The sequence below is a fragment of the Neofelis nebulosa genome, chromosome 2, assembly GCF_028018385.1.
Source record: "Neofelis nebulosa isolate mNeoNeb1 chromosome 2, mNeoNeb1.pri, whole genome shotgun sequence".
Taxonomy (NCBI): domain Eukaryota; kingdom Metazoa; phylum Chordata; class Mammalia; order Carnivora; family Felidae; genus Neofelis; species Neofelis nebulosa.
Window position 1 is genome coordinate 89604774 of NC_080783.1, and position 12498 is coordinate 89617271.

Sequence of the window (12498 nt, forward strand, 5' to 3'; positions counted from 1 at the left end):
GATAGGGATGAAAGCAATTATAGCCCAGTATTCTTTATCTGTTCACCTTAAGAGTGTTTTATTCCTGTTTTTAATACTGTGCCTATTGTTCTCCAGGTAAGAATTAGTCTAGTTCTCTTCAGAGAATAGACCTTCCGTGTTCTGCTGCAAGTATTAGAAGAGAAGATAGAGAAGATTTAGCTTTTCCTTTCAATCAATTCTCTTTACATCCGCACCCCACCTTATTCCTATTCCCACTCCTTTTTAGGCTATGAAGTGTTCAGGTTTTGAGCCTTTCCAGGATTTTGGTGTTATGTACACTTGTGTTTTGGCTGTCTTCTGAGGGCTTCTATGCTGCACAACTTGAGTTCAATATAAATCAAAGGTTATTTTAGTAATGCCCCCTTGGAGCTGTGCAGTACACAGTCTCTTTAGAATGCAGCAGCCTTGATCATCATCCCTCTCATCTCCTCAGTCTTTGCTTAGAAGATTTTACTTCCTTAGTACTAGAAAAGGGCTAAATCTGTGAACACTCATTTATTGCTTCTTTGCTTCTAAAGTTTTGTTGACATCATTTTTTTTAGTCTTCTTTCTTATTCTCTTTCTTCTTGTGGACTTTTCCCTTTCTTATCACTTTAATTTCATTAAGGATTTTGCAAAGTGCAAAGGTGAATAGATGTGCTTAATTGAGGTGTTTAGCATAGAGAGAACTTTTTGACCTGATATGTGTCACGCATTGTGTTGCATTTTCCTTTGTTCCTTCTCATAGTGCTGCATTTGTGTTGAACATTCCCAAAGCTATTGGTACCTTCTATGGTCTTAGATTAGTATAAACATTTAAGATAACAATGTTTGCCATTCAAAGATGACTTCTATCTTTACTTTCCAAAAATATTTAGTCACAGGTGCTTTTTACCTTCTAAGCGTGCAGAAATTGCTAGAAGTTATGAATTTCCTGTACAAAGGGTGTTTCCCTATTCCTGCTGCCTCACCTCTTCTAACTCATTTGCTACTAACACCTCCATCTTATTATATTTGCCTTATATAGGTGTGTAATACACTTATATAATTTATATGTATATTGTCCTTTCACTGTATATCTACTTGTTTTACTCTTCTACCTCTAGAATAAAAAAAAACCCATTACCAGATATCTGCAATTGCTTCTTGGCAAATGTATTTTTCTCCGGCCTTTGTGGTAAATTTGCTTAATTTGTTTCCTCGAGGATAGTTTTCTGTGGTTATCATTAAATATATTGAACCAGGAAAGACATGACGGTAGTTAGCTTATTGTTAACAAATCTAGCATACCATCCTTAGTATAAAATCAAATGCAAAACACTAAAACAAGATGTCTAAACCACAAAATAGTTTGACTTCCCGAATCTAATGCACCTGCCACTCTCGGGTTTCTCTCCCTTATCTCTATAGTGGTCCAAATCTCACCATTTATATGATAGTCTACAAATTATAGAGCATTTTTACCTTTACTGTCCCTTTGAATATTCCTAAAATCTTATCAGGCATTTACTAGCTTGGAAGCTAGCACTCAGAAAAGTTAAGAATCTAGGCAATAATTAAACATCTGGTAAATGATATCACAAATAGATCTAGGCTTCCCACCTTTAAGACTAAAACACATTTCAAGATACTGTGTGTCTTCAGTCTATTCTTCTACAGAAATAAAAGATGGAAGTGAAAATTCCTGGATTTTATTGATGGAGCTGTTGTTGATGATTATAATGGCAATTAATATAACTGCCAACCTGTTATGGGTATTTACAATGTGTCCGACACTAAGTGCTTCTATTGAATCACTGTGTTTAAACTTCACACCATCCCTATGAAGTTAGTAATGTCATTATCCTCCTATAATTTGTTCTGAGAAGAAAACCCCACAGAAGCATATGTTGCTTTATCTTCTCGTATCCTCTTATTGATAAACTGAGGTAAACTTTTCCTTTTGTGTACAAACCCTGCAGATTGTAGGTTAATTATTTAGCAAATTTTGTCAATGGATATTGAAACCAAGTCTGTCTTTTCATAAAATAAAACAAATTAATCTCTTCTTATTTGATTGTGCCTTGATAACTAGAGTTTAGTTTTCTATGCAAAAAAAAAGTTTAAAAGTTTTGCATATTGAATTTCAGAACACTGAATGCCATTTACAATGAAGAGTTTCTTCAGAAATCGGTACCTACTATTGGTAAATTGTTAGAAATGGTTTTATTTGGAGATCCAAAATAAGCAGTTCTTTATCCAGTGTTAGCCAATGAATTGGGATAGTTGCACCTCCTTTTTTATGTAAACCCTTGGTTTGCAGACATAACATAAAACAGAAAAATCTCTTAGCACTGGCGCAGTATGCTCTCAGGTTGTTGCTGTTGTTGTTACTTTGGTTTAGCTTTTGTTTCTACATTTCAAAGCATATGAGGCAGCATATCTCAAAGTTGTATTCCTAGTGTAGATGGAGAAATATATTAGAAAACAGCATGAAAAGCAGAACAGTAAACAGTACTTTCCAGAAAGTAAATAAGAGAGTAAAAGAATGTTTGTGGGGAGAAGACATGCACTCTTAATCTTCCTGATATACAAGTAATACAGACCATGTCCACACATGGTCCAATGAGAACTAGTTATAAGGCCCTCACCACATGAAAGGAGAGCAAAAGTTACTCTGGCAGGGTAACCACTTCGTAGAAACATCTCAGAGTATAGAAAGAGAGTAAAAACATGTTTTAAACAGGTAGCTATGTTTACCATACAAACTAGATGTGTTTCAGCAGGTTAAATTACTAATTATTTATTAATGGAATAATATACAACTGCCAAAAATGATGGCGGTTCTGCTTGTTTTGAGTGTGCATGCATACTCACAAAAGTTATAAGAAAAAAAAAAAGTATGCCATCTGTTATAAACCCCAGACTCAGTTCACAGAGTACTTCATCAAACTACATGATTAGCCTACAGCTTCCACCTCATAATAGTGCATCTAAATGATAAAGAATTTTGCTTCTTGTCAAAAGAGGAGTAAATCCTTATGCAATATTAATATGCAAAATGAAAACTATGAAATTACAGCTTTGTCATTTAAATAGGATGGCGACATGTGTGTATGCACACACACACATATATAATTTCTTCTCAAAACTCAATAAGAAAACAACCTAATAAAAAAGTGGGCAAAGGATTAAACAGACATATCACCAAAAATATCATTGTTTGACACATAAACATATGAAAAGATATTCAATATCATTAGCCATTAGGAAATGCAAATTAAAACCATAAGGTTAACATTACATAACAATTAGAGTGACTAAAAAGTTAAAATTAAAAGCTGATGATAAGAAGTATTGGTCAGAAGTCCAAGCAGCTAGATGATTCATATATTGGTAGTGGGAATGCAAATTGGTACAGCTACTTAGGAAAATAATTTGATAATTTCCTATAAAGCCAAACACCATTTTACCGTATAAACCATCAATCTCAGATTTACTTAAATGAAATGATAACCTGTATTTAATTTGTGTGCGAATATTTATAGCAAATTTATTCAACACCAGAAGTAACTTAAATGTCTGTCATTTGTGAAATAGGTAGATAAACTGAGATACATTCATACAATGGAATACTATTCAGCAATAAAAAGGAGAGAACTACTGATAAGGTAACATGGATGAGTCTGAAATAAATTATGCTAACTAAAGGTGCTATAGGCTGGATTACTCCATTTCCATAATATTCTGGAAAAGACAGAACCATTGAGACAGAAAACAGACCAGTGATTGCTAAATATGGCATTGGGGAAATGAGTTGACTATAGAAAGGCAGAGGAAAATATTTGGGGATAACGATCCTGTTCTCTATCTTGATGGTGGTATTGGTCATACAACTATATGCATTTTTTTCAAACTCAGAGAACTGTACCTAAAAGGAATGAACTTTACTGTATGTAAATTTATACCATAATAACAAAAATGGAGCCAAAAACAATAACTAGAAATTATCTTAATGTTGTATCTTTATATACGAGAACACACTGAAAATTTGAAGCTAGCACTGTAGTTTAGTACTAAGCAAAGAATTCTGAAGAAATCACATTAGTAGTCATAAGCAGCAGCCTAATCTCAGCAAGCCAGCTCACACTGCATTTTACTAGGCCAAGGAAACAGGGGTGAGAGAATGAATGATATGACACAAATTATCGCCTTTCTAAATATGTCAAGCTTATGTCCTGCTGACAAGAGGGACTGGCTGGCATGGTAAGTAGCTGCATCAGCTTTTTCAATCTCCAAGTATAAAAACAGAGTGAAATACTTTTTTAATGTGCTACATAAGAAAATGATATTTTTTCCTAATTACTGTGATTATAGTTGTTGCTTAAAAGGCATTTTTATAAGCCAAATTCAAAGAGTGATTTGATTACTAAAATTGAGAATTAAACACTATCCCATTTTATAAAATATTGTCTTAGCCTAAGTTTTGAGAAAGTGCCTATATTTTTTTGGTATTTCCAAAGAGTTGATAAAAGTTCTAATTTCCTCTCCGGGAGAAACATATAACCTAGGAGCCCGTGAATAAAATAGTGCAGTTGTGTTCTCCCTGTACTGCTAAGTCCAATAAATCGATGTGAATTGTGATCAATGTGAATTGTTCAATTATAGGTCATAAAGGCAGCCAGCATAATGCTATTGACCGCAGCTTGGATAAGTCATGGCTACACATATAAGACAGTGGTTCTCTGGGTTAGAAATATTTATATAAACTAAACTAATGAGGGGAGATACCTCCTAACAGTAATAACTTGTAATGGTTGGAATCTGGTCATCAACTTCAAATCAACCTTCTCTACTGTCCTGTTTTTACTCTGTGGCAGGTTAGCAAAATGTATCTGTGTATGTTTCCTAAATCATAAACCTGTATACATTTGTGGAAATGTGTTTTAAATCCCAATGCTGTTAACAATCCCTAAGCTTAGGCAGACTACCATAGTATTAGGTAAAAATTTCTTAGCCGATTTATCAATTGGTCTGTGCTTATATAGCAAATTAAATGTGGATGTACATTGCTTCAGAGAGTAATAGTCATATTTTATAGAAACTAGTTAGCCAGTACAGAAAAATCTTCATTTCCTATGGTTTAGTATTTCCCTGTTGGGGATTTTTCATTCAGGTAAAGATTTCAGGAGAATTTATCAAAACATAAGATCTCTGCCAAAAAGTGTCAAAAGATGCACCAAGTTATTTGGGAATAAAACTGGAACACCCAAAAGTAAGGAGCGAAAGAGAAAAGAAACGTATCTCCCAATTGCTTGGAGATTATGTAAATTATTTCAAGAATACTGACAGTAGATATTTTCTTGTACTGAACAGATGATTAAACCAAAAGTGTAACATGATTGTAAAAAGTAATAATAGATGCAAAGAATTATATGTGCTAGGAAATATTTTAAGAAATTTGCATGATATACCTCATTTAAGTCTCCCAACATCGCTATGAGGTAGTTTCTATTATTATCCGCATTTTATTTTATTTTATTTTTAATTTTATTTATTTATTTTTGAGAGAGAGGGAGAGGGAGGGAGAGGGAGAGGGAGAAGGAGAGAGAGAGAGAGAGAGAGAGAGACAGAGAGAGAGACAGAGAGAGAGAGAGAGAGAGAGAGAGAGAGAGAGAGAGAATGAATGCCCACAAGCCGGGCAGGGGCAGAAATAGAGGGGGATACAGAAACTAAAGCAGGATCCAGGTTCTGAGCTGTCAGTGCAGAGCCAAACGCAGGGTTTGAACCCATGAACTGTCTGATGATGACCTGAACCAAAGTCGGATGCCTTACCAACTGAGCCACCCAGGTGCCCCATATTATCCCCATTTTAGACATAAGGAAAAATAAGCATAGAGAGCTTAAATCATGTGCCCATCACCATAGTATTCTTTAAAAACCCGGGTACCTCAGGGGTTGAATGCAACAGACAGACACTTTCACTCACATCACCATCCAGTTGGGTCATCAGGGGATATGGATGCTTGCTCTTTCAGGCTCCCTCCAGTTTAGACCAGTGCCATCCCAAGGTCCTTGGAATCTTCTGTTGACCTCTCTGCATCCAGAAGGCTGACAAGTAAAGAGAAAGTTCATCATCAAAATGCTTTAGAGCCCAGGTCAGGAAGTGGCACACACTAATATTGCATATACTATATTATCCAGAGCCAGATTTATGGCTCCAACCTAATGCATGTCAACTCGGAAAAAAGTAATCTTTTCATTTTCTCAGGAAGAGAAAATAACATTGGTGAATATTAGCTATTTTTTTTTTTGCCATGCTTATAGCCTAAAATTACCAAATCTGGGGTTGGAACCTAAGTACCCTGGCTCCAGTGCTTAAGACCTTAATGATGTCTTGTACCACTCAGAAAAATGAAACAAAGTGGTAAAAGAGATACAAGATTTAGTATGAAATGAATTTCTATCCTTCTAGAATCCTGTTACTATTTATTAGTAACACAAATCCAGAAATCTGTTTCTAAGTTAAAGGATGGCTTGAGAAGCTTAGTGCCTCAAAGTTACCCATTTCTTGTTAGCTGTTCGCTTGCATTTAATAGAGAGGATGTAGTCACATTTTGGTAATCTCGTATACAACTTGGAAAAAAACATAAAAAGATTCCTTAAATATCACAGAATGTAGTGGGTCTTTGTTGGGAGAGTCTTCATCAGTCGAATTATATTTGATTCTTGAAATAATAGCTTCTCTATTTCCATTAAAAAAGACATTTTTATGATAATGCTGAGAAATACAGATCAAAAACCATATTACATATCTGTATTCTGACTTGTTTATTTCATCTCTTTAGATGGTAGTGGTCTTCCTACTTCAGTCTAAGATCCAAACCAATGAGAATGTTACATGAACATATGACCGTGTTTCAGAATGTAAAGCACTCTGTGAAGACTGATAATTCCAGTACAAAATTTCTGTTCTACCCAAATAAGCTTTCTAACAAAATTAGTCTGATGTACTTTTAATTATCTTTGTAAGCATTATAGTGTTGAATGTAATTAAGCATAAATGGTAAGCAGCTCAAATAGATAATGTTACAGTAATTGGTATTGCTTTTCCAGAATTAAGCCAAATTTTAAAATTTAGTTTTTCATGTTGTTAGTTCTTCATAATTCTTCATGATCTATTAGAATAATCCGTTTTACCATTTTGCTTGATATCATACTTTCAATCTCTCCACACATACACAAATTCTAATAGAGGATAAATTTGATTAATCAAAAGCTGAATTTCCCTCTCATCTCTTTGGCTGTTTTCAACCACTAGACACCCCCCACCCCCGCCCCGCCCAACATAGAAAACCATGTGTGAGGTCCAGTTTTTCATATCCATTTCCTCCATTTTCTCTCATTTTCCTCAGTTTTCCACATCACTACCCCCAAATTGGTAACTATTTTCAGCAGGTATACTCCAGATATTTCAAGATTGGTGAGAGCAGAAATATGAAACCAATGGTCTGTGGATTTTGTAGTTATAATTGAAAGGGAAAACAAGGAATTGGGTAGTGAAATTAAGTGGAAAAAATAAAGCACTTAAAGTACTGAGTTAACATGCTCGCCTTAAAGTAGAGACTAAATAAATTAGGTCAAATCTATACCTTTATTCTGTTTACTCATAATATAGTTAATTCTTTTCTGTAAGAAACCTTTCCTATTTCCTCTTTCTGTCCCAACCCCTTACTACACTTCCTCTATCCTCTCTGTTCCACTGAAACCTTTTTTAAAGGTCTTAATTGATCCTATTAAAAAAACCAATGCATTTTTTAGGCTTCTTCCAATAATATTTCTCAAAGGTTTTAACCTTTATTCCTCTGCTTACTTCCATGAAGTGTTCTTTCTCCTTAGATTTTGTGAAGCTCTTCAACTTCTCCATCTATATATTTGATATTTTTTTCTCAATTTTCTTTGTTGAGAACTCTTCTTCTGCTTGCCTTTCACATATAAAAGTTCTGTGGGTTGGGGCTCCTGGGTAGTTCAGTCAGCTGAACGTCAGACTCTTGGATTTGGCTTAGGTCATGATGTCATGTTTCGTGGGATCGACTACAGGTCAGGCTCTGTGCTGACAACAGGAAGCCTGCTTGTGATTCTCTCTCTCTCTCCCTTTCTGCCCCTCCCCTGTGTATGTGCTCTCTCTCTCTCCCTCTCTCTCTCTCACACACTCTCTCTTTCTAAAAATAAATAAATAAACTTAAAAAAATTTTTTTCTACGTTTATTTGTCGTATAAATATTCTTTATAGAGGATGATTCTATTCTGTTTTGGGCTTTAATTACCTACTTTTCCTTTGTAACTTCCAAAGCTATCTCCAGTCCAGACTTCCTTTCTTAGTCAGACTCAAATTCTCAACTTTCTCTTGGCCATTATCTTATCAACATTTGAAACTAAGTAGTCAAAGGCAAATTTAGTATTTTCCCCCAAACTTCTAGCCTTTTTGTTATTCTTAATTCATTTTATTGGTACTGTTAACTTCCTGTCATTGTGCTTTCACCAAGTATTTGGCCATCCATTCATCTAAATCTTCATAGTCCTAATTTCTGTCTTTGCTATGTTTAGTCTTATAGATAGCTTTTCTTCTTTCTTGGTCTTTCACTCATCTTTCTCCCTGGTATTAGGTACCATCAAACAGTTCTGTCCTCAATAACTCACTGTGACCCTCATTATCAAAACAGAAAAGTCGACTTAAGCTAAAAATTAATACACTCTGATCTTGCCCAAAACAGTAATTCCAGCCCCATTTCCTACCACATCAAACACTACCATTTAGCCACACACAGTTATTTATCATTGTACTTATTTCTTGTAGGCTTTCGTGTCTTTTAATTTATTTTATCATGTTGTCTGCTTTATCTGGAATGCACTTTCGTAAATTTTGTCTTACTGAACTCTTCTTATCTTTTAAATTTCAGCTTAAATTAAACTTTTTTCACAACTAGTTTCCATATTGACTGTGCTCATTTCCAGTCTCTGGAGGATTCCTTCTGTTTCCAGCTCACGTCACTTGTATTCTTATTTAGCATATGTATTTTTCTGCTTTAAATTATACTGTTGCTTACATTGTCATCCTTCCCACCTAACCCTACCCACTTCAACACTCATGTTTTAATTCCTTAATTTGTCAAAAGCAATTTTGTATGTGTGGAACCCTGGCAGAGTGCTTAGCATTGACTAGGTGCTCAATCAATGTTATCTAAAGTAGCATATATATTCAGGGCAATTTTGGACTGATTCCACCATAATCAAACAAGATTTGACAAGTCTATTACCTAATTTGAAGATGTAAATGAACTATCTTTAGGACCTAGTTTAATTTAATGGACTAGAAATGACACCTGAGAGTGTTAATCCTCATCCTAGAATTAAGCTATTTTATTGATTCATTCATCCCATAAAAATTTTCAAACACTTTATCAATAGCACAGTACTAAGCCTAGAATGAAAAACAAAAGTAAAAATATATGTATACCACGTTTCCAACCATCTCTATATTGTACATTGGGAATTAGAGGCAATACTGAAAACTTAGGCTCTGTATGCAGGGTGACATTACATGGTAGCTCTCTCATATATTTGCTGCACAATCTTCGGTTAATATCTACAAGTTTAACTGTTACAGGATTTCAAAGAGATTGCATATTTAAGGAACTTGGTATATGTTAGGTTTATAAATTGTAGTTATAGATACTAGTAAAGGAAACGATAATGTAAATAACTACCATATGCAAAGCAAAAATGCCATAATTTCCAAAGAACCATTTGTTCTATATTTTTATTAATGTATTTTTACACATGCAATTACTGGTCTTTGTACAGCACATGAATATTAACATTTTATTAGCATATAATTAACAATGACCCAAAATCCAAGCCTAGAAATCAGATAGTTCATCTATATATTGGTTGAATATGTATCAAGGAAATAGAAATTGTTCCAGCTATTTCAAGGAGAACGAAATCTAATAAATTATTGATTGTGATCGAAGCAGTGAAAATTAGAAGTTGAAGAGAGCACAAGTAGCTTTCAAGTTATGGTACTGTGGTTCTGTTGCAGGGAGAGGGGAAGCCATGGTACTTGATGAGTTCACTAGTAGCAATTGGATCAGTAAGAGACAAAGATCAAGGTTTCTGCCCTGGGCACTTCAGCCTAAGTGGTTCACTAGAATGGAAAGAAGCCTTCAAAGGGGGGTGTGAAATAGGAGTAATATCAAGACTGTGAAGCTATGGAAGCAACATGATGAATGTGTATCAGTTAGTAGTTAACTGCCAAATGCTGCTGAGATGTCAAGTAAGATGAGGACTGAAAACGGCCATTGTACTTCTCAACATCAAGGTTATCAGAGACATTTATGTAACCAGTTTCTATGGAGTAGTGGAGGTGAGACCTCAATGGAGTGGGTTTAATATAGAAACAGGAGAAGAGAGAGGCAGTGAGTATGGATTATTTTTTTAATTATTGTTATAAAGAGGAACAGGGAAATTAGGCAAAGTTGACTAGTAGGGGAAGTGAGGTCAAGGTTTTTTGTTTTTAAGTTGAGGAAAAATAAGAGCATGTTTGATGCTGAGAACGAGCTAGTCAGGGATCTGAAAACTGTCTGTAAGTCCCTCTAGTAAATCGTTTAGGCTTTGTGGGTCTTAGGTCTCTTAGGAAATAGTCACCTATTCCTTTGTAGTGTAATAGCAGCCATAGACAATATGTAAACAAATGGGCATGACTGTGTTCCAAAAATATTTTAATTGTCAGAAAGAGATGGGCTCCGGGGTGATCTAATATAAACTGTTAACAAATGATTATGAGAGGAAGCAGAGAATAGGTGAAGTCATATCCTCGAATAGGTGAGAGGGGACAGGATTTGTGCACAAGGATTGGAGGGAGTTGGGCTTTGATTAAGGGTAAATGTGGATTTGGGTAAATGTGGATAAATGTGAAGCATAAACTTGTAGAAAATCTCTTTGATTGCTTTAGTCATCTGTGAAAATTAAGAAGCAAGACCATAATATGTGACTGACCAGTAGGAAGAAAATTTGGGATTCTAAGAAGGGAAGATGCATGAAATAATCGCATGAAAGAGCTGAAAAATATTTGGGCTAAGAAAATAATTATATAGGTAGTAAATTGCAAAATTTCAATTTTGAATGTTCTAGCTGTTCTTTTCTACATTGGAGCATTCATATATTTTTAATGTAATTTATATATATATATATATATATATATATATATATATATATTTTTTTTTTTTTTTTTTTTTTTTTTTTTTTTTTTCTGAAGCACCAGCTAACCTTGCAGCAAATATCAACATATCTTGAATCATTTAACTTTAATCTTCAAAACACTTATTTTTCTCCCTAGGGGAAAAAAGAGATTGTTGCAATTCATTAATACTTATATTTTCAGACAGCAAAATCAGTTACACATTTTATCCATATATTTTTCTAGTTTAGCAAATCTTATTCCTGTTAGAAATTATTTGTGCAATGAATATGCTTCTGTCACTTCATCTCTGTTTCATACATTTATCATATTGAATTCTAATTTACTCTGAGGTTTTGCTAACTTTCGCTTCAATGATGTATTTGCTCTGAAAGAATTCAGATATAATGAAATATATTATGTCCAGTATTTGTCTTATATTTTGCCACCAATGAAAGATAAATTATTGAAATGGAATATATTCACATTGATTGCTATGAAGGTTACACATGGATTGTAAATCAAAACAAGCCCTTAAAAGATAGAAAATCAATTAGTGTGTCAGATAAGAAATGCATAAATGTTGAAATCAACCACTGGGTTGACATTTTTCCTCTTGAAATAATTTAATTTATCAGAATTTGAAAAGATTTGTGACTTTGAACATCCATAATAAGCTAAAAAGTAAACGACCAAACAAATCTAAAATTTTGTTAACAATACTTCAGACAAATACAAGCCAACATATTTTAGAGGGAATAGGTATTGTTTGTTTTCTCAACCAACCACAGAAATTTTTGAGGAGACCAATGAGAACTATATTATCTTGGTCATGCACAGAGTAAATATTAACAATGTTTAAATTTAAAACAGTACACATGTGTACACAGTTGTATTGACATAGTGTCTTTGATTTTCTTTCACAGAACTATTACCCAATTGCCAGCAGTTGAATTGTCAGTATAAATGTGCATTGGTCAGAAATAGTACAAGATGTTATTGTGAGGATGGGTTTGAAGTGAAAGAAGATGGGAGAAGCTGTAGAGGTAAGTATGATACATGACTTTATTACTGTTTCTTTTTTCTTTTTTTTCTTTTTTTTTTTTTTACAAAGGCTTAGTTAATAGAAATTTAATAAAGTATCTTAGAGCACTTACCATATACTTCACACACTGTTTATGTTATTTTTGTTTCCTTTGATTTAAAATATGATACTGCCCCATAAACCATATACACAAACATAACAAATATGCATTTTTTACCAATCAATTTTCAATTCAT

At 34.1% G+C, this 12498-nt stretch overlaps 1 protein-coding gene across 4 annotated transcripts in view; it reads left to right on the forward strand.

The window, feature by feature from the left end:
* Positions 1-12498, forward strand: part of LRP1B (LDL receptor related protein 1B) — a 1890044-nt gene that overhangs the window by 865053 nt on the left and 1012493 nt on the right. For all 4 annotated transcript variants that reach the window (XM_058715412.1, XM_058715410.1, XM_058715409.1 and 1 more), the window contains exon 4: positions 12144-12263. In XM_058715412.1, coding sequence (XP_058571395.1) covers positions 12144-12263 — 120 coding nt within the window. The remainder of the gene's footprint in view (positions 1-12143; positions 12264-12498) is intronic.